The following is a 21,442-nucleotide window of genomic DNA, read 5'->3' on the forward strand; positions in this document are numbered from 1 at the left end:
CAGTAAGGATGTTAGTCTTAATAAATTCAAACTTTTCAAGAATAATTAAAAACAGTAAAAGTGTTAGTTTGAAAGTTAATGTCTTATGTCCACATTCTTACCTTGGACATCTTCGTCTTGCCTTCACCGGTTAGGAAACCCAAATTGTTGATCTCATTCTGAACCACAAAGTTTTGCTCCTCACGTTTAAAGTTCTGCATTCAGAGGAGAAAGAAGAGACGTAAAGCAGACCGTTATTATTCTGGTTTTAAATGTCTTCCTGTGATGGACCAAACTGTGAGACTCACATGTGACTTGCACCAGAGGATGAAGATCTCCGCCACCATCCTGAAGAGCTCAGTGGAGTCTGCATCCGGCCCCTTTAACCACCTCGACCTGGAGGGGACAAACACGGAAACAGGGAACATTTTTGACTGAAGTATGAGATACATGATGTTACATCCGCGAAGGACTGGACGACAACAACAACAACAACAACAAAGCTCAGTTTATTAAATGAAGAAGTAATATACTTTGGAAATTTGGATGGAATTTTTTTTTTTTAATTTAAATCAGCAAACAAACCCTTTTCACATATTTACTTATCATATAAAAACATGCAAATATTAACACCAGCATATATCTGTTGGATTAATAGATCCCCTAAAATATCAAGGAAAATGAGAATTGGTTATTGAGCAATATATAAATGGCATTTGATGCTGAACATTTGTGAAAGTTTCGCAACTCTAAATCCCGCAAAAAAACCCAAAAAAACTCAGTCTCGTTGAGAGAGAGTGTGTGTGTGTGTGTGTGTGCGTGTGTGTGTCTGTGTGCGCGCGTGTGTGTGTGCGTGCATTTGTGTGTGCATAGCACCTGTTGTTGTCCACGTATTGAATGAGCATGGGGTAGAAAGCGTAGAGGTCCCTGCAGAGCACAGAGAACTCATCCAGGATGAGCAGCTCCGCCTCCTGGTTGTCACTTTTAGCATCGGCCTTCAGCAGCTCCTCTTCAGACACCACCTGCGTTTACAGCACATCAACAACTCACCTCCTGAGATCAGTTCATCAGTTTAAATGTCTGCACACACGACCCCTTCACACCCGCCGGAGATAATCCCCTCTCTCCTTCCTCTCTCAGGACACAGAGGCACTTTTAATCTCAGAAAAGGACGTGAATTAACATATTCTTCCAACAGCTATTTCTGAAGTCAGCAGAAAATCTACTTTAATGACAGAAAACACCCAGCAAGGGATAAAATGTGCAGCTGTAATACCACGTGCAGAATATTTGAAGCTCTCACCTTCACTGTCTTCTTCTTCAGTTTGTCCAGTGTGGGCAAGAAGTGGGTCCTCAGCAGAGCTCCTCCGGCTTTGCAGATGATTGGCTGAGAGTAGACTGGAGACAAAGAGGAGAAAAATTATATTCTGATGCTCTCGAGAATAAATCAGGTTTGAGGGAGTATTTGGACCGCAAAGACACCCGTGTCCCTGAAGAACATTGGCTCTGGTGCAGACTGTCAAAGTTTTTTACAACTACAGCAAGTTCTCAAAATGAATTCAACTTTCTTACTATCCTGAAGGATATTGGTTTTAAGACAGATATTAAACATACGGGTAACAAGAACACACTGATGGCAATTAACGGGGAGAGTCAAGAACATAAAAGGACAAATATTAAACATACAAATAATGCAAAAAATTCAGTAGATCAAGTTAAACGTAGAAGCACGTCTACTATCCTCCATAAATAAAACAAAATCCGTATTGAAAAGTCACATATAAAGCACAGCCTTTTTTTTTTTTAAATCGAATTTCCTTTTTGTGAAGTATAGAATTCAAATACAGTTTTAACAAGCCAGAAAGTGCCTCAGGCTCTGTGTGTCCTCGCGGCAGCCAATTATACGAACTGGCGCTTCCCTAAAATAATAACTTCTCAGAGTTTGTCTTATTATGTGGAAAACTTCCTTAACTTTGACTCTTTCTTTGTATGTTCATGTTTTTAAAAGAGAAAATGGATTACCGAGGTAGTTTTGAATTTTTGGAGAAAAACAGAACAATCCCGATCTAAAACTATACAACATCCTCAAAAAAACTAACCACAATCTCTGAAAACGACCCAATCTGAACAGCGGGAATCTTTTCTGATCACGTTTATTGTTTTCTCCAACCTGCGATCCTCTTCATCCAGGGGGCGTCATCAATGCCCAGGTTGTTGTTGAGGATCCTGAGGATGTTTCCCAGAATGATGCTGTGGTGCTCAGAGGTCACCATGGTGCAGCACTGGGCATCTGAGAGGGAGTTCTCTGGACCTTTCTCCCACCAGTTGGACAGATAGTTACACAGCATGGGGAGGATCACCTCGATGACCTGCAGGAAACGGGACGAAGGTTAAACGTCTCAGTCAGATCATGTTACACTTTGCACCAAAACTTATATGTGTTATTATTAATCCACAGCTTCTAGCAATGATTCATTTTATGGTTGCAAAACATCAGACTTAGGCCCCATTGTGTTAAAAGGCTTTTAATATAATTTTTAAATGAAAGATTGTGTTTGATTTCAAATTTTTTATATCATTTAGAATGGATTGTAAAATAACATTAGGTGCACTGCAAAACTGCAAAGATGAAAACCGTATCCTCTTCAATAATGTTTTTAAGATTACACTAATAGTCCATGAAGTACCCACTTCATAAAAATGTGTTTCCTGGTGATTTATTATTGTACTATTTTAAGTGGAGCAAAGGTCAAAATTAATTGAACATGAGATATCCTGACTTTTTATCCCTTGTATGTTTCACAATGTATCTTACACTTCCAATGATGCAATTTAAAAGCAAGTACAATGGTGAGCGTTTAGCTGTCGGACCAAATATGTCAAAAGAGAGCTGAAATATCCCATCAGCCCCTCTGACCTGAGGCATGTCACTGTAGCGAGCACCAGACTCAGAGACATCGCTGACATCTTTCAGCAGCCTGTCGAGACGAGGCATCTCCGGACACATCTCCTCCACGGTGTCGGGCATACTCAGGACTGCAAAGAAAAAAAAATATCAGCCACTGTGAAGAAACGAGAAAGACCGTTTCTGAAAACAATGTGGATCCTATAAAGGGGGCAATAACAGAAGATGGCAGAAATGAACGTGCATGTGACGATCGAATTTAAAAGGAGGATCAGGTGGACACTGACTGGCTCGCTCTCGAGGGGTCTTGGTGTTGAAGACGGAGAGTGGGTTGTGGGCGTTTAGATGAGGCTCCAGGAACGCTACAGGCATGGCTGCCACCAGCGTCGCCAGGCTCTCCCCCAGCGCAGGCAGATGCCTGTAAATCAACATGTCGATTCATACAATGAAAATGAGCAAACCAAAAGTTTTAAAACACTTAGTTCTTCTGTTTGGAAAAAGATTCTTTTTCCAGGGTGCCATGTTGTGGTCACATTTTTTCACTGTTTATTAGCTTGAAAGATGTAGACATTTTTCATTCACAGCCTTTTTGAGAGGTTTTACAGCCACGTAACAACCAGTCAGGGAACAATAACTGTGGCTTTAGTGAAAAATATTTTACAGCCCTTGAAATATTTATAGGAAAAGTAGGAAAGTTTCTTAAATTTCCACCTTCATTTTGTAGCACATTAACTGCGGCACGCAAATTATATTACACCTTTTACTTAAGTACATCAGAAACAATCATTTATTATTATAAGTCCTGAGTGTATTTGTCACAAACATAAACATAAGGTAATGAAAAAGCTAAACTGCCGTATCCTAATTAACTGTGACAAGCTTAATTCAGATTATGCCTTGTTATTTCACTAATTTAAAAATGTTCGGCCTCCTACCGCTCCACAAAGACATTCTTTCCCGTCCCCAAAGAGTAGAAACACATCAGGATTCGGTAGCAGGACAGCTGCACATCATCCACTGAAATAAACAACAACAAATCGTCAAGTAGAAGATGAAAGTCACATTAAAAACAAAATATCGTGACTAAAAACGGTGAATATGTACCGTGTAAGTGCAGAAATTGCAAGCATAATGAGCTGGTAAAGACGGCAAGTGTATGAAAGACAAGGTGTTTCTTTAAGATTTCTACTATTGGACTGTGTAATGGACTTGAAGTGTCCTTAATTCAACATCACACCAAATTTTATTGCATTTCAGTCTATTTTATCTTTTCTCCTGGGTGACTATGTTGAGTTAACATGGCAAGACTAAAGGAAAATAATTGTTGCTGATCAGAATGTGTATCTGAGACCAGGAGCAGAAAAACTCATTTTCAGAGCTTCTTTATACGAGGAGGTTGAGGCCCTATTTGTTTTGGGAACATTGGAAATATAAGCTCAGGCATATATCAAATTCACTCTCAGTATAAATAAATGTAGCTGTTGCCGCTGGTGCTCCAGTCTCTTCTCTTATACAATAAAAAACAGAAAAAGCTGAGAATTAAAACAGGAACTCACGAAGCAGGTCCATTGCAAACTCGTATGTTCTGATGTGTTCAAAGAGGGCGGAGAGGATGGGCAGCAGCGCCACCGTCACGTAGTTGATACTCTGGGTGACGCTCTTCATCTGAGCGCGGGACTGCATGAACTTTCCCAGTTTCAGCATCTCCAGCAGCTTCTCCAGATCCTCGGCTGCGCTCTCAAAGAAAGTCCTGACCCCGGCTTTGACCAGCTCCGAGCCGGACTTCATCACTGTTCTGAGAGGGGAGGAAGGCGAGAGCTAGTGCGCATGTAAAATGATATTTGCAAGTAGTTTTCTAGCATTCAATTTGCCCCTTTTTCCTTCAGCTTATTTTCAGAAAATCCTGTGTACTTACCTGGTGTCGAGTGAGTGAGCGAGGATGTGCAGGCAGCTCACCATCATCGCCGAATCACTTCCTGTGACAGAGACATTTACTATAGATATTGGAAGGGATTCAAAGCAAAACAGGCACACGAGCACACGGACAGAGGCAATGCCAACCTTACCAAAGAGAGAAATCCTGTGTCTGACAAGAGCTGCCAGCTTACAGAACAGGCTGGAAAAAGAAAGGAGGCAAGGACAGAATTGAAGACGGGCTGTGAGGAAAGCAACTCAGTGGAAGGAAATAAGAAAAAAAGGTTTTTCATAAAAAATATGGAATTGGAATTGTTTTCATGCACGTTCTCATTTAGATAGTAAAACACAAAGCGAGAAAACCTGACAGTGAGAAAGCTGATTAGATGATGCATTTCTTCTACACAGTACCTGGTGATCATCTCCTTCTCTTTGTTGGAGGCACAGCCACAGCTGCTCAGGTTCTTGCTGGGCGTCGACAGGAAGTAGAGGCAGTGGTTCTTAAAGGTTTGATCAGACAGAGGAAGCAGCACCTGCAGAGAAGAAGTAAAAACTTTATTAAAAAGCCTTTTTAAAGATCAAAACAACAGCATACGAGTCACTCGGGTGCCAAAAGTGTTCCTCACCTTGGCGAAGAACTTGATTTCCTGGTCATGAGGAGATTTGTCTGTCTTCCCACTGGTGGCCATGGCCTCTGAATTCATGATAGTGTTGAGTGGCAAGGTCAGCTAGTTCATTTAGTACTTACAGAGATGCTTTAAGACAGCATCAGTGTTTCTAAATGCGACACACTCACCGAGATGAGCTATGAACTCCTGCGCAGAGTCGACGTACTTCAGCAGCCTCTTGAGGAACTTATAGGCGAAACGCTTTTCCATGGAGGATGAGTCCTGCTCTATGTCCTTCAGACCTCTGTGAGACGGAAAGGTCAGAGGTCACGACTGCTCAGACGACTTACTCAATCCTTTTAACAAAAGGAAAGCTTATCAGCATAATAGAAAGATTATTTGTATCAACAGCAGGGGTGGAAGGGATTTTGAATTAGAGGAGGACAGCCTAATGGAGAGGTGAAGTCACTGTAAGTTTAAGTTTCTCTTGTGTTGAAACTACTAAAGATTGAGACATTATGTTGCTAATTTCAGCTTCTTATTTAAGCGAATAAAAAAAACGTGAGTGTGAAGAGGCTAACCTCGTGATAACATAGCCGCTAATCTGCAAGAACTTGAAGAGATCCTGGGCCTTCTCTCTGTCTCTGTACTTCTCTTTAGCAGTCAGGGTGTCATAGGGAACCAGCAGCGGGTGGGTCCCTCCTCCTGGTCGGTCAAATCAAATTCTGATGTCAATTCAAGTGTTGTTGTTTTTTGTTTGTTTTTTTAAGACAAATTAGTGGTCAGAATTACCTCAATTCAAATCATTGAAGTGTGTTTAATCTTAACCGGCTCACCTTTGCTAACGAGTTCAGACTTCTTCTTCTTGGCCCAGATGTTGTGATAATTTTCTGCAACCACCTCCACCATGCCCTGCAGATACAGGAACAACACTATATGGTTCTGTCTTTTTTTTTTTTTTAAATCAGATTGGAGGAAATGCTGCAACAATAGTTCTGAGTCGAGTGACAACCAACCTGTAACTCTCTAGACAAAGTGACATTGTGCAGGTCCATTGGAGTCGGAGAGAATCCATTAACCTACAGAGTCAAATCGAGGGAAAGCAAGCAAACAAAGAGACACACTTGAATATCAGAAAAGATAAAAGCATCCTTCCATAATATTTCGCCGTCAAGTCAATGTGTAGTTTAGTACCTTTTTCCAACTAATACACAACAGAAAAACGACAAAAATCCTCCAGTGTACAGAAAGGGATGTGTTTCATAATTCTGGTTTGGCAATTCAGTGGTTGGTATGAACTCTGACAGTCACCAGCTACACAAAATCACATGAGTGCCTTTCCATTGTGCCTCACATAGTTATCACTAAGCTGATTCAAAGTCATCTGCATGTTCATGGTGTACAGATGACGTGGATGTACACATCTCACTTTTTTGTCAAGAGATGCACCGATCAGCCATTATAATAAAACCACTGACGGGTGAAGAATTAAGTGCAATAACACACTATTTTGGAAACAAGGTTTTACTGTAGCATAACTATCTTATCTGCAGTAGATTCACTTTACATATGTTTCAAAAAACGTAGTGAAATTATCGCAGAGATTCGTTACTTTTAAGTGAAATTGTGAAGGCGAGACGGGACATGTCACATTTGACCACGGCCAATCTTTTGAGCGTCCACAGTGCTGACAAACACATTTTGATTTATCACTTGTGTAGAAAGCGCAGCAGATACTTTTCAGCCCTAGACGACTCTCATCTCGAATCTCATCTCTTAAAAAAAAACTTGCATTTCTATGATGAATGACGCTTGAAAATAATGCGATGCCATTATTGATACAAGTCATTAGCTTTACTGCTTCGTGTTTATTATTCTTCCATGACAAGAGAGCGTTCCTCCCATTTACTTTCTTTAATGGACCCCTGTGATAAATCATCTCTGCTGAACAGTGGGAATCTTCACATTAAAACGCCGAAGAGAAAATAAGGAGAGAAGACATTTCTGACAATTATACTGTCTAACTGTGAAAAGTTTGATCACATCAAAGTGGATCATAGTGTAAATAAAGATGTTACCTGAGACTCTGAGATCTTTCGTTGCTTTTCGCTCTCTCGTTGTTGGAACATGGCTTCTCCCTCCTTGGTCCTCTCGATGTTCCAGTCCATCGTCAACATGCTCTTCAGGGACTCCTTTACTGGCCAGCGGTACGTTTCTCTCTCCTACAGATTGAACACACACACACACACGCACACGCACACACGCACACACGCACACAAAAGTTGGACCCTCTTATTCTCAGACAATAAACTGTTAAACCAAAAGCGGTGTCCCTACTGGCCATCACACTTCAACACAGGTGAAAACATTTATACAACAAGCTTTTTTTCTGAAGAATGATCCGTTTTAAATTATGATCCTAATTAAATTTTACTTTATTCATTGAAAAGTGGCATGAACATTTTTTTTATGCTAGCATTTTAAAATGTTCCTGCCTTGCTAATCAAGTTTTCAAGTTAGCAAACACCTAAAAAAATGCCACACAAAAACCAAAATACCAAATATCTCGTCTTCCAAACATTTCTGCTTTGGACTGAGGTTAATATATTTTTAAATAAAAACCCACATCTACCCGTTAAAGTTTAGCGGTTAGATTATTAACTAGCTTCCTAGCAGCAGCTGTGTGTATGTACCTTCTCACTCAAAGCTTTGTATGGCTTCAGCAGCGGATGGGTTTTGGCATGCTCATCCGCACTGTCTCCATGTTTCCAGCCTGCCGACATCTGCAACGGCAGTTTATTACAGTTGTACATTCAGGTCTAACAAATCCGCTGTGTTTTTGTACCATAAAAATGTAAACAAAGTTAGCATTAATTTGCATTTTGCGCTGACCTTTCCATGCGTCTCTACGGTACAGGAGAAATGCCATAAATTAAATGTGTGAGGGAAACACTTGGACTAACCTTCTCTGAGGACCACTTGTCATGGGAATGCTCTGCATATTTATGGGCAATGTAGTCAAGTTTTTCAGGAAGGGAGATGCTGGAAAGTAGAGCTCATGTTTAAATATTTAGGAGTCTTTCAAAGTCATTTTTACTTGAACATTGAGCAGGTAAAAGCTTTCTTTAGATTTTTTTTTTGACAATAAACATGCCAGAAAAAAAACAGCTTTTAAAAAAAGATTAATTCCATCATTGTACTTTTAAGTCTCCTTTTCTCTAAGAAAGTAAGTGAGAGCATTTCCAGACCACTTACTTGGCAGTATTGATGGGTTTGGGGTCAAAGTTTCCCTGCGCATCCACTGAAGCCTGTTTCTCCAGCGTTGCCCCTAAACTGGCATCCACGAAGTCCGGAGGCAGCGCTCCCGCGATGGCACACAGGCACGACTTGGCCATTTCGAAAAGTTTAGCATCATACTTCTACACAAGAGGAACATACAGAAGAGAGGGAGGAGGTTGTTTTTCTGATATGTTTTTTGAGGGCACGTCTGCGTATAACGGCCGGACGAGAAAAAGCAGTGAAACTGAAAGCTCGAACACTGGGAAACTCTGCAGCGAGTAACGGCCTGTCACAGACTGATAAATGATTCATATGTTTTGGCTTTGCTTCAGCTGCACCGCTCACAAGCACTTCACTGAACTTTCACTTCACTGCCTTCGACTACCGAGAAGTTTTCTCTCTGGAGAGCCACACACAAGTATTGAAAAACTCAAGATATCTTTGAAAAAAACAGAAGTAAACAGAGGAGAGCTTCATGAGAGGGAACACCACTAGACTACCAAACATTACAAGAAGGTATATCAGAGAAATGTCCATCTGTCTCTTGAAACTTCAGAGTATTACTGCTCTCTACAGGTATGAGTACTCACTGTTAGCTAATGTTAAATAATGTTTGCGACATGAGTTCTGGTTGTACCTTCTGAGAGAGCGAGTCAAAGATCCCCCAGAAGAGTTTCTTGGTGAGAAGGAGCTCCTCCTCGGAGGCTGTGCCGAAGATGCCCATCCCTGACGGCAGACAGTAGTACTTCCAGTTCTGCTCATAGTGGTTGGTTAGCAGCTAGAAATCAAAAGGATTCAGGTTAAAACTTAATGCTGCAGTGACAAGACGATAAAGGACAATTATTAACGTTTTCACTGTCCCATTGAACCAAAACATTGGATTGTACATGAGGGGGAGACCGGGTATGGTTGTAACACATTTTGCTTCAGGACCTGTTACTTATCTAAACTTTTATACAAACTACACTCATTTGTGTGCAACAATTGGCAGAAACTCAAGCCTCTGTAAGAATATCACAAACCTCGCGAGTTGATGTGAAATACACGGAGTTCCTTTGTTACAACCTTCTCAACTAGCGGGGTAAGTTGTAACAATTAGACAAAAGAAGCAAAACCAGAGGTCACACAATGGGATATGCTTCTAAAAGAGGTTTATAGAAAAGCTAAAATACTTGCTGCTAAATGTAAGAAATGGGGAAAGAGATCTTCTTGTTCATCACACGGGAAGTGAGGAAGATGAATGGGTTGTGAAGTATTGCAGGCCCGTGATCGCTTGTTATAATTATCCAATAAATCTTTCAGCTCATAAACCAAACACATCATTGACCAGAAAACGGTTCCGTGTCTCACCTTCAGCGGTATATTGCAGTATTCGGTGAGCATAGGAACGTCGAACACCAGACGTCTGAGCAGCTGCTGCATCATAGAGGGACGAATATACCTGTGGAATAAGAACAGAGTTACATTTTCTTCAAACAAAGATGTGGGTGGACTCTGAGGACATCCTAAAAGGGGAAAATAAATGCAGATTTAACAGAGGTGTCTTTCAGCATTATACTGCACTGCAATATTATTCTCTCTTGTGCAATTAAACTGAGTCAAGCACCTGAAGAAAATGTAAATATGCTCAAATCCAAGAATTAAAAAAACTTAGATGTGAAATGCCAGGTGCAACTTTGTGAAAGAAAACTTTCAGTAAGTTCACTTATTGTATGCAACATACTGCATGATTCTGGGTAAATGAATGGCAAACTGTGAAAGAGAGTAAAAATAGCAACCAATTGTAATGTTGTTAAAAATCTTAATTATAAGTACAATCATTTTGTAATAGTAAATAGGCCGTTAATACAAATAATGTTGCATTAATTAAAGTACAACATATACACGCGTACTTAATGGGCAAAATATATAAACCTGAAATAATAAATGAAGTAAATTCCAAAAGCTAGCTGCTTTCACTATTACCAGGTACCAAAACCCAAAAATGGTGTATTATGTTTTATGTATATGTATATCACGTGTATGTTTTGGTTGAAAAGTACACAAAAGCCTGGTTAAAATATGTATTTTTTTTTCTTTTTACAGAGCAGACCTTAATGTTTTAACCAGTGCAATTTCTTTTCTTTCTTTTTTTTAACTAGTGCCTGCGACAAGCCATTTCACGGCTCGATTGTTTGAAAAATATTATCATGCAGCCTCTGAAAATGTCCAGCTGACCTTTAATGCTTTTCACCCAGCTGAGTGTGAACAAAGCTTCCTTACTTGCAGATAGCCAGCAGACATTCCTCGATGGAGTCCCTCTGGGCTTTGGTGAGCGAGCGGCCTTTGGACAGCCGGTAGATGGTCTGCAGCGTGGAGTCGACCAGCTGCACGTAGTGCTCCGTGTTGGCGAAGAGGTGGGCGCAGCGGGTCAGCAGCGGCAGCAGCGCCGAGCCGATGTACCTGTTCATGGCCAGCGCCGTCTCCGTGGTGCTCAGCACCTCCTGTGGGACGGAGAACAATACATGCAGCTGAAGGATGACAGGCGCAGTACAGCCCCCACGTGTGAAGATAAACAGGTTGCAGTGATTACAAGTTCCTCCTAAAAGCAAACATGATCTGATTCTCTAACAGGAAAAAAGATGGTGATCAACGACTGATGTTACAGATGGGAATATTTTTACTCATTAAAACCAAAGTTTGAATAAGGCGGCACTGAGTGGACATGATTTGCTTTTGTAATTTCATGTTAATTTGACTTTTATGGGAGACAGGTGCTATTTGTGATGGTGTTGTTTAACTCTATGCAAATGAACTTGCCAAAAGCAAACAATTCCTTATATCAAAAAGGGCTGAAACAATTACAGGACTATTTGATTAGTTGTTGGCAGAAAATCAATCTCCGTTAAAATCAGTAAAATGGCCCGAAACATCTGCCCTCGTCTACACCCAAGCAGACTTTCACTTGGAGAGACTGGCATGGTGAGAAAAAAACATCCTCGGCTGAGCTTCACTTCCGAACCGACGACCTTGTGTCCCCCAACAATTCCTTTTCACCCACGCATACCCAGTGGTCTGCTCTGAGGGCAGACAAACTTGGCATCGGGGTGGGCGTGTAGGCCGGCCGCTGTCTAGTGTAACCGGGTCCTCGCCCACCAATCAGAACCTTAACCTGTGTGTGGTGTGCTGGCTCCGCCCTGGCCGCCCTATTTGCTCGACTTGAAGAATCTCAGTCAGCGGAGGAGTTTCCAACCGACTCGTCGACTCTCAGGGAGAAGCCCCAATGGTGACATTCACATTGTCCCTGTAGGAAGTATTTTACCCCTAAATACAGAATCATATTATTCTGCTCCATTAGGATGAGCAGATGTTTAATGTTTGTTACCCGATCACTGCACCAATAGTTAACTTAATGTTTCTAAAAAATTCACAGCAAGGGTTTGTTTTTATTTGATTGTTTATTTTTGCTAAGCTTGTTTGCCTTTTCCACACACTTGATGAGCAAACTAGAGATTCAGCATGACTGTGTGCATTGAAATGATTACTAAATGTATCATTTCAGACAGAGACGTGATAGGAGCAGAAATAGCGCAGATGGTAAAGATGTGATATTACTTCAGATGGCAGACAGAGATTCTACTCAGTGCAACTACAGGCTAAAAAAAAACTAAAAAACAAAGACATACATGTTTTAGAAGGTGGTGATTAACACAATGGGAATGTGAAGGCAAAAAGATATGTGGTGAAAAGCCTTTAGGACTCACTGTGTCCAGTGACGCCGAGGCTCGGAGGTCAGGCAGGAAGCCGACCTCCAACATCTGGAGCAGGAAGCTCTGGTCCTCGATGCCGTACACTCGGTCCAGGAAGAGCACTATGGGGGCCTTGTGGTCCGGACAGAAGCAAGCGGACATGTCGGGTTCTGTCACTGTGCCATCTGAAGGTCAAATGCATTTTAAAACACAAAAAAAGATTTAGGTTTATGTGAAAATCGTACAAGGAAACACACTTTGAGATTAAACAGAAATAACCAGTGTGATGTTTAGTCTTTTCCCAGCATTTCAGATAATTTAATTTGAATATTTTATCTTAAAAATCTAGTTTAGGAGAAGTAGAAGAAAGTATAGCTTTAAAAGAGAGTGAATTCAAAAAGAAGAAAAGAACAAGGGATGAAGGGAATTAGAAGTTATCTGAAGTAACACAAGTATTGAATGATACATGACTTATGACCAAAAGAATTGGAAACGGGGGAAATAAGCATAATTCAGGCGTGATAAACAGTGGAAACTGCTTTCTTATTATAAAATGTCAAAAGGAAAGCTGGATATAAAGTTTATTTTTTGGTGCAATTGTTGCTGAGAAGAGCTTTTAAAGTGAGCTACACATCATTTTTAAGGAAAGACATAAACTGGAGAGATACCACAATGCACTGCAGGCATGATTCTTCTTCCACAATAGAGACAGTAGAGACAGATAGAAGGGAATAGATTCATGCCTGCTGGTGGGCACACAGCCATTTACAATGATATACCCCCAGTTGGCAGAGCTGAGATGATTCTGGAAGTGCAGACATGCTATACGAGCCAAAATCTACTTTTTATTAGTTTTACTTCAGCAGCAAGCAGGAAAAATGGACTCCAATATACTGAAGCTCGTGTTTGTATACAAAGTATAAATTCAAATGTTTTATCAGACCGCTGTAGCTTCAGCGTTCAATCCAGACCAAACACTGTTTTTTTATCTCACTTGTTGGCTGCCACCTGCTTTAACTTTTCCATTTATCTGCTGCTTTTAAACTGCCAGCAACTGAAAGATATCATGTAGCAAACAAACAAATAAACAACAGCCACAGAAGACCAGCATACCTTTATTAGCCACGGGTGTTTTGAGGGTGATGCTGATGATGCCCACCAGGTCTGTAGTGGGAACCAGAGAGCGCAGGATGGCTCTGATACGCAGCGCTTCACCTTTACCTGCGTTGATGAGCTGGAAGAGATGCAGAGATGTACAGTTAAACATAAAAATAAAATCTCTACGTCATATTGATCCCTTTAGCAAAAAATGAAGAAGGGCTCATACAGGGCAATACATTCAAGATGGAAAATTAACAAAAGGTTAACGTGATAACTGCTAAATTTGATCGATATTTAGGAGAAAATATGAATAAAATATACATTTAAAAGCATATAAGAGTAGCTGAAATAGTCAAGTTGAATATGGTTTATACTTTAGAAAGCGGAAGCTGTTTCACCAAAGCAAAATATGGATTGCTTTACTTTATTTATTTACAGTGTGTGAACAGTGTGTGAATAAATATGAAAACTACAGTCGTCTAAAGAAAGCTAATGTTAAAAATCATCACGAGGATGGTGCTGGCAATTCTACTCATTTGTATGTGTTCTTTTTTTAAGAATCTAATGGTATTCAAGTCGAGTGTGCCCTCCACACTGCAGTTCGCGCCTCACTCTACGGAGTGTCTTTCCTCAGCTCAGCCTCGTGTTCAGAGCCTCACATGCATCTCGGGGGCGCAGCGTCCCAGCAGGTCAATGAGAGCCGAGTAGAAGGACATGATGGCGTTGCCCATGTGAATCACTTCTCCTCCCTCCTCACCAGACCTGAAACACACGGGACGCAAACATGAAGACTGTGAAGGTAATAGCATGTTTTTCTTTTGAATACCGAAAACCTTCTTGGAAGTTGCAGACTGAATTCAACGAGGTTATTTAAGAATTAAATGAGCAACAGATGGACAATTCTGTGAGCATTTATAACAGCGTTTATTTATACAATACATGATCTCCTCACAGGCCGCTATTTTACTTATTGATTTTGAACAGCTTCCAAATCCCTCTCCTCACTTCTTGCAATAACAACTTTCAACATTAAAATTCCGCCAGTGTGCTTACAGCGTGACTGCATACTGATGCGAGCAGGAGGGGACAAATATTTCCTGCACACCAGCTGCACCTTCGATCAATGTCAACGCTGATATATTGCTTTCTCTTCACCCTCTAAAGAGACGAGCACCTCCGCATGATGCTCGTATGTTCCAGTTATGTTTCACAATATATCAGATTCTGTTATTCAAGGCTTGCTTTAACAAATAATTGTCAGTTGCATTAGTAGTTCAACTTATATTGTACCTTGAAACAAAAATGAGTTAACTCTAAAAAATTTTTTTTAAATAAAACAAGTTGATCTTTAATTTCACTGAATAAAACAAACATTCAACATTTTTATTTAAGAACTCAATATTGGAAAAGTTTGACTTGTTTTGCATTGTATCCATCATTGCATTTTTAAGTTCCCGCTTAATTTAAAAACATGCTGGAAAAACCATTAGTTAAAACTAAATAGATTTTATGTGTCTTAAAAACGATGCTACCATCTATGGAACAGTGCTTCATATTTGACATGAAGTGGTTGAATAAAGAGTAAATCAAGTCCATCTCATCACCAAGCGGCAACCAACAGTGATGTCAACCACTGGTGGTTTTATGAAGCCTGAGGTTTGGATTTTGCCCGTTGCCATCTTGGTATTTTGAAGCCAGAAGTGACCATATTTGGACGCGCTCATGGGGAGTTGAGCAATGAATCTGATTGGGAAACAGAGGACACTAAGCCCCGCCCCCCTACAGCAGAAACCTGACTAAACCGCAGGGCTGTCAATTGAACAGACACATACAACTTTCTGAAGCCTAATATCTAATAAATCGTGGAATTAGTTTCAGATGGATCGCCAGAAAACTAATAACAATGAGTGACTTTATGAAATTGCACCATAATGACCCGTGGGGAAAAAAATATTGACTTTATATTTCATAAGAGAAGTTGAATGGGAGTCTATGGAGTTAGAGGCTTTTTGGAACCAACCCCTAGTGGCCCTTGGTGGTAGTGCAGTTTAAGGCACTTTCACATTAGCCTCTTTTTTTCCGACCCAGAAGCTGCATCAACTTATATTTATTGTCAATGGCCATCACAGACTTGACTTTTCCTGGTTTGGCAAGTTATTTTTTAATTAGCATTTTAATATGCAGCTAAAAGTCGACATTCAGACTCAGAGCAACCTCGTTTTCCTTAATAAACTTTAATATCTTCCCACTAATTTGACTGAACAACATAAAATATATGTCTCTATTAAAGTGTGTAACACCTAAGAATAATGTTGGTTTAGCGAAGCTCAGACACACAGGGAAATGTCATTAAAGTAACAATTCACACAAAGACAAAGATAATGGGAGATTTAATCACTATAGCGACGGCTTTCGAGCCTCTAAAGGGCTTTTCTCGTGGTGATCTAAATGCTGATTCAGCAGCTTTTCAACACTCAAGAAAAACTATTATGTAGGAAACTGGTGTGGTTTTGTACCCAGTGGGGACTCCAGCAGGGGTCTCGGGCAGGTCGAGGGCAGGATCCTCAGCGATCTTGATGGCCTCCTTCATGCCAGCCAGCAGACCCTGACCTCCCTCTCCCCTCAGCGCGGGGCCGAAACACTCCGGGCGTCTGATCAGCAGCTTCACCACCACGTTGGCATTTTCCTCCACGCTCTCACCTGGTGTACAAACACAGCAGACCAATAGAAAAGCGTTGACACTCAGCCTTCTCGCACATTCGGTTATGATTTAAATTATCCCCGAAGGAAAAGGTCAGAGTCAGCTGGAGCGCAGCGATCCTGAAAGTGGTACTCAGCGCCCTGCTTACATTTTTTTTTTTATCCAGGAAAAGCTGACTAACATTTCCACTCTGGAACCTCCCAGTCTTGGCTTCCCTGGCAGACTCTGTGATTTGTGCAAATCCTGTTTTTGTTTTGTTTTTTATTTCTCTAACAATAACAGTGTCAGTGTTACACCTCAGAAATGCATCTATACGCACTTCTCACATTTATGGATATAACATATTACATTTTATACATTATTAATGTTCTATTAAGGTTACATACAACATTTTATAAAGTTGAAGTGGCACCTACTAAATCCCTGCATTCACATACAAAATAAAGTACTTTGAAGTTGGTGTTTCTTAATTAGAAATTTTCTTGATATTAATCATTTATTGCTTCTTCTAGGCATCTTGTCAAAGTTTTTTTTAAAATCTGTTTAAGTACTTTTAAAGAGTAACTCTGTTGTACCCTTTGGACTTTTTAACCTCCTGCAGTGCTATGGAATTTTGTTTGTTTGTTTGAATCTATTTTACTCCGAATTTAAAAGAACCTAAAAGTCACAAAATTACACATAGATACACATCCAACAAATATAATCTAATGAAATGAATTATTGCTTCCAGTCCAATATATTTATATGTAATCTTGGGGTAACCAGTCATCAATAGCTATGTAATGTTGTGTGTCTCATAATTAGAGTTATGAAAGGAGTTTTTCAGCCAGAACAGGTGCTTACCCCTTCAAAGGTTTTGAAATATTTGTTTTCTTGTTTTGTAATGTACACACGCACAACCGAGGGTAATGTGATACATAATCCTGGAAATAGTTTTCACAAAATTTTTACTGAGTGAAAACTGGTGATGCAATGAAAATGTTTAATGATGGACATTTTTGTTAGAACACTTTTTTTTTTCATAACACTGAATGTAAAGAAACAAACTTTGTTTTTGTTCTTTTTAGTAAAACTCCACAGGACACCTTAACACCACAAAGACATGCTCTCTCTGGTTTAACATCTTCCAAGTCTGTTTGACGTCTGTTCAGCATCACTGATGGGTGCAGTCAGAAGTGCGTTTTGTTGTAACTGCACTGACGGTGAGCTGACAAGACGCTGGGGTAAACTTCCAAAGTGAGAGGAACAACAGGGGATGTGACATTTCTCTTTGAAAGAAAATATTTACAATATTCACACCACCGAAGCCGACGTACGTACCGTTGCAGAAGACGACGAACCTGAGGAACGATAGGTAGCGCTCTCCTTCGATGGGGTTCCAGCCGATGTCGGGGTAACCCTTGGCAACCAGCATGGCACAGCTCTGAAGACCACAGGCGGCCAGGTACGTCACCACCTACACACAAACGATGCTCTTTCACTCCAGGGTTTTATAATGGCACACTGTCTTTTTGACTCTCGGTGTCAGTGGCGGTGACAGTTTGAAAGCATCTGCTGAGTCAGCTTTTTCAACTGTCACATCTTTCTGCATTTTTTTCAGAGAAAAACGTGGGCGGCATGAATTTTCTATTTGACCTACTCTCGGGGTAAGTCAGTGATGACAAGCTTTAATAAGAGCAAGGATATCTGCTGATCTTTTTGTACTTCAAACTGTTCTGGTATTTATTACTAATATGACCGAATATATAAACATAATTTGAAAATTGTAGCACTATCGAGGCTTATCTCATCTCAATGTCCCAGCACATGTGCTTTTTTGACATACTACAAATATATCGTGTTCTCTTCTCGCAGGACGATACATGAAATCTGATTCATTTTACAATTTTACAGAGCCTGAAATAGTATTAACATCAAACTAAATCCAGGATCATGTGACAGATTTAACTGCTACAATAACAAATACCTCGAGGTCAGACCGAGCAGAGTAAACACTGGCTGGTAATCTAATCTGCCTGGTGCTGTAGGATTAGTAGCTGTGCAGTCAGCCATTTGTAAACTTGATTTAGCTGTGATTTTGTTTTTCATGTGGATGTAACAAACCTTCTCCAGATCGGGCTCCTCCAGGGCCAGAGCCAGGCCGTTGTTGTCCATCACTGAAGATGCTGCCACATCCAGCGGAGTGGAGCCCCGCATGGCTTCAGAGGCTAAACACCCACACCCACACACACACACACACACACACACACACACACACACACACACACACACACACACACACACACACACACACACACAGAGTCATGAACAGAGCAAACTTTACATATGCCCTGTATTAAACAACAGGGGGCAGTCTATCAACACATCACATGTTCCCTGTTCTGTCTGAGTATCAGGTCATGTAGAAACTAGTTTGACTTAATATCTGACCTTTTTTAAATATTATTTTAACATTTTAGATATTTAAGGAGAGCAAATTTTTTTTTGACTTTATCAGATTCAACTAAAAGCACCAAAACACATGTTCTAGAAAATAACTGGGTGTTAAATTTCACAAAATATTTAATTAATACAATTCTACTGAAAATATAATTTCAATAATATTTGGCATTCAATTAGAGGTGCGAACAGCAAGAGAATTTGGAGAAACCATTGAGATAAAAATAATATACATTACCTTTTATATTACTATATATATATTATATTACTTTTCTCAATTTTGGTTGTAACCTATACTTTGACAATAATGAATTGTGATTCAGATAATATTTCAGAGATGAAGCATCTCTACAACTGTGACTCCAATTTTCCGCAATGAACATACTGTAACCGATATACTTTTTAGAAACATCTTCAGAGAAACAGCAGCAGAAATACTGATGACATTATGCAGATAATCCTACATTCAAGGTAATGAATCCTGTGTGCGCACACACACACACACACACACACACACACACACACACACACACACACACACACACACACACACACACACACACACACACACACACACACACACACACACACAAAAACTCCCCGCCCACGTAAATGCTACCATTCCCAGCGGACACCTTCTTCCTAAGTAATTATGCAAACTATTTCAGAGCAATTAAGATCACAAAATATTTCAAATATCATAACTGTGTCCTTCATGCAGTCAAATTTATCATTTGGGACAATTTGCACTGAAAGCTTCCAACACATTGACGCATGTAAATTATAAACACGCAAATATCAAATGTGTCATTTTCGGCACCGCAACTGCTGTGTTTGCATTCATACGTCCTCTCCGGACCACATGAGCCTATTCGTCTTCCTCAGGCAGGTGCTTTAGTTTACAGCAGCACACGCAGCCCAGTGACTCATCAGTCCTGCCCTGCACACCTAAATAACTCTCATCTTCCTCCCGCCCTCGCTGCCATTCTTCTCTCTCTATCAGCCGCCTCCTTCTCTGCACCTTTCACTCTCAGCCTCTTATCCTGGCATTTTGAATTACAGCCTGCTATTCTTGTTCACTGGCCGCACAGCATAATGTGGGTGAAAAGTCTGAGTCTGCACTTCAATTAACCTTGAAAACTGCTTCCAGCGAGTAGCAACGGCTGGTTTCCATGAACTTTTTGTATTGTTTTAGGAGCAGCAAAAGGGCATTTCTAAGTCGTCATAGTTTGGCAAACACTTGAGGAAGAATTTCAAAATGCCAAAGTATTTCCATCACTACTTTTCTCAGTAATTCTCCTCTTCACTTTACTTCTAGAACTTTTTCTTTTGCTGCATATTTGTATTCTTTCCCACATTTTGAACCTGTCTTCCTCCCAGAATGATTAACTCTAAAAGCCGTACGGTGACTGTCAGTAGAAGCTCGGCTGTCCCTCATTTCGTGAATCTACAGTTACTTACCCAGTCCGACGCTGCTGTTCTCCAGCAGGTAGCCCAGGTGGTCAAACATGGCTTTCTGGTTCTGGCGGCTAATGCGACAGAAATAGCACAAGAAACGACAACAGCTGGCCACCATCTTGGGGAAGGCAATCTCCTGAGGAAGAAGAAATGGAAACACATGTACATGTACCGGAGCACCACCAGACTCCTGAATGTTTGAAGATATTATCTAATATCTGACTGAAGGAGCAGTTGCAGGAATTCAGGGAGATTTTTGAATTTATTTAGATATGTCTGGAGGATGCAGAGTATCTCATGCTCGGTTTGGATAAAGATTGCTCACAAAACCATCAAAAAGCTTATGTCAATCAGTAAAATTTATTTCCTGCTCAGAAAACAACAGCCGGAAAAGGATTTCACCTTCAAGCCCTTTTTTTTTTTTTTTTTTTTTTTACTAGCTAATCCCATTACCTCAGTGTCATCCTCATTTATCTAAGTTCTACTATGGGCTCATTCCAAGGTTCAGTCTGAGCATAAATCAGCCGAGTCATTTTCTCCACACCACGAATGTAAAAAGTAAACTGCCAGAGAGATGGATAGACACTAGAGTGAGAGAAATCCTCCATATTACTTCAAGCAAATTACAATCTGCAAATGCACGGCTCAGAAAATCACACTTCTCATCAGACAACTGACAACTGGTGAACTTTCAATCATCATTTTTCTGGTCTTTCTGGTCTTATTATTGAGCTGTCAATCATCTGTGAAGCACTTTGAACTGCACCAAAATGTATGAAAAGTGCGACATAAATAAAGTTTGATTGTTTAAAGTATGGTTTGGAAAAAAAGCCTGTTGATTCTTAAACTTTTGCTTTTCTGATATAATTATTTTAACTTATCTTAAACTAAATAAATAACGGTTTGATATTATTCATCACCATGCCACGACGAAGACAACGGCAAAGATAATCACAGAGTAAATATTACAAAGCTGATATACTTTTACAAGCTGCAACAGTGGCACTTTATATGGCCGCGGTAAGCGAAGTTGTATCGAGTGTCAGTAAACTGGTCTGGAATTTATGTCTGAGACTGTGTGATTCGACGGCCAGAGTCAGACGTGAAGGCCTGAGTGTCTCCCTGAGGTCGGTCTATCTGTCTGAGCTTCACTTCAAGCTTGGCACTGGCCGTGGCATTAAATCTCCACCAGCTCTTCCAGCTTCTGTCAGCACAGCCCAAAAAGGTCAGGTTGAAGAGGCCTCCTCTCTCCATTCTCATGCCTTCCTCTGCTCAGTTCACTTCTCTGCCCTCTCCGTTACCCCTGTGGCTTTTATCTGGGTATCAGCCG

General features: G+C 40.5%; 1 protein-coding gene across 1 annotated transcript in view; it reads right to left on the bottom strand.

The window, feature by feature from the left end:
- The window catches only part of LOC138635044 (ryanodine receptor 3-like), a gene marked incomplete at its 3' end in the record, with an annotated part of 103,603 nt that overhangs the window by 11,711 nt on the left and 70,450 nt on the right, over positions 1 to 21,442 (bottom strand). The window contains exons 44-74 of the mRNA XM_069722352.1: positions 20,116 to 20,248; positions 18,319 to 18,422; positions 17,536 to 17,671; positions 16,031 to 16,214; positions 14,174 to 14,276; positions 13,527 to 13,647; positions 12,429 to 12,598; positions 10,948 to 11,168; positions 10,036 to 10,126; positions 9,323 to 9,463; positions 8,662 to 8,825; positions 8,370 to 8,448; positions 8,100 to 8,189; positions 7,485 to 7,628; positions 6,423 to 6,485; positions 6,243 to 6,318; positions 5,988 to 6,111; positions 5,595 to 5,710; positions 5,425 to 5,492; positions 5,210 to 5,331; positions 4,951 to 5,000; positions 4,800 to 4,860; positions 4,441 to 4,679; positions 3,820 to 3,901; positions 3,172 to 3,302; positions 2,897 to 3,015; positions 2,150 to 2,348; positions 1,283 to 1,377; positions 856 to 1,001; positions 288 to 375; positions 102 to 194 (exon numbers count right to left, since the gene is read on the bottom strand). Of these exons, the coding sequence (XP_069578453.1) occupies positions 102 to 194; positions 288 to 375; positions 856 to 1,001; positions 1,283 to 1,377; positions 2,150 to 2,348; positions 2,897 to 3,015; positions 3,172 to 3,302; positions 3,820 to 3,901; positions 4,441 to 4,679; positions 4,800 to 4,860; positions 4,951 to 5,000; positions 5,210 to 5,331; positions 5,425 to 5,492; positions 5,595 to 5,710; positions 5,988 to 6,111; positions 6,243 to 6,318; positions 6,423 to 6,485; positions 7,485 to 7,628; positions 8,100 to 8,189; positions 8,370 to 8,448; positions 8,662 to 8,825; positions 9,323 to 9,463; positions 10,036 to 10,126; positions 10,948 to 11,168; positions 12,429 to 12,598; positions 13,527 to 13,647; positions 14,174 to 14,276; positions 16,031 to 16,214; positions 17,536 to 17,671; positions 18,319 to 18,422; positions 20,116 to 20,248 (3,753 nt within the window). The remainder of the gene's footprint in view (positions 1 to 101; positions 195 to 287; positions 376 to 855; positions 1,002 to 1,282; positions 1,378 to 2,149; positions 2,349 to 2,896; positions 3,016 to 3,171; positions 3,303 to 3,819; positions 3,902 to 4,440; positions 4,680 to 4,799; positions 4,861 to 4,950; positions 5,001 to 5,209; positions 5,332 to 5,424; positions 5,493 to 5,594; positions 5,711 to 5,987; positions 6,112 to 6,242; positions 6,319 to 6,422; positions 6,486 to 7,484; positions 7,629 to 8,099; positions 8,190 to 8,369; positions 8,449 to 8,661; positions 8,826 to 9,322; positions 9,464 to 10,035; positions 10,127 to 10,947; positions 11,169 to 12,428; positions 12,599 to 13,526; positions 13,648 to 14,173; positions 14,277 to 16,030; positions 16,215 to 17,535; positions 17,672 to 18,318; positions 18,423 to 20,115; positions 20,249 to 21,442) is intronic.

Source organism: Brachyistius frenatus, unplaced genomic scaffold (assembly GCF_029030835.1).
Source record: "Brachyistius frenatus isolate BFR_SWC_R1_liver_20210118 unplaced genomic scaffold, ASM2903083v1 Contig_286, whole genome shotgun sequence".
NCBI classification, from domain to species: Eukaryota; Metazoa; Chordata; class Actinopteri; family Embiotocidae; genus Brachyistius; species Brachyistius frenatus.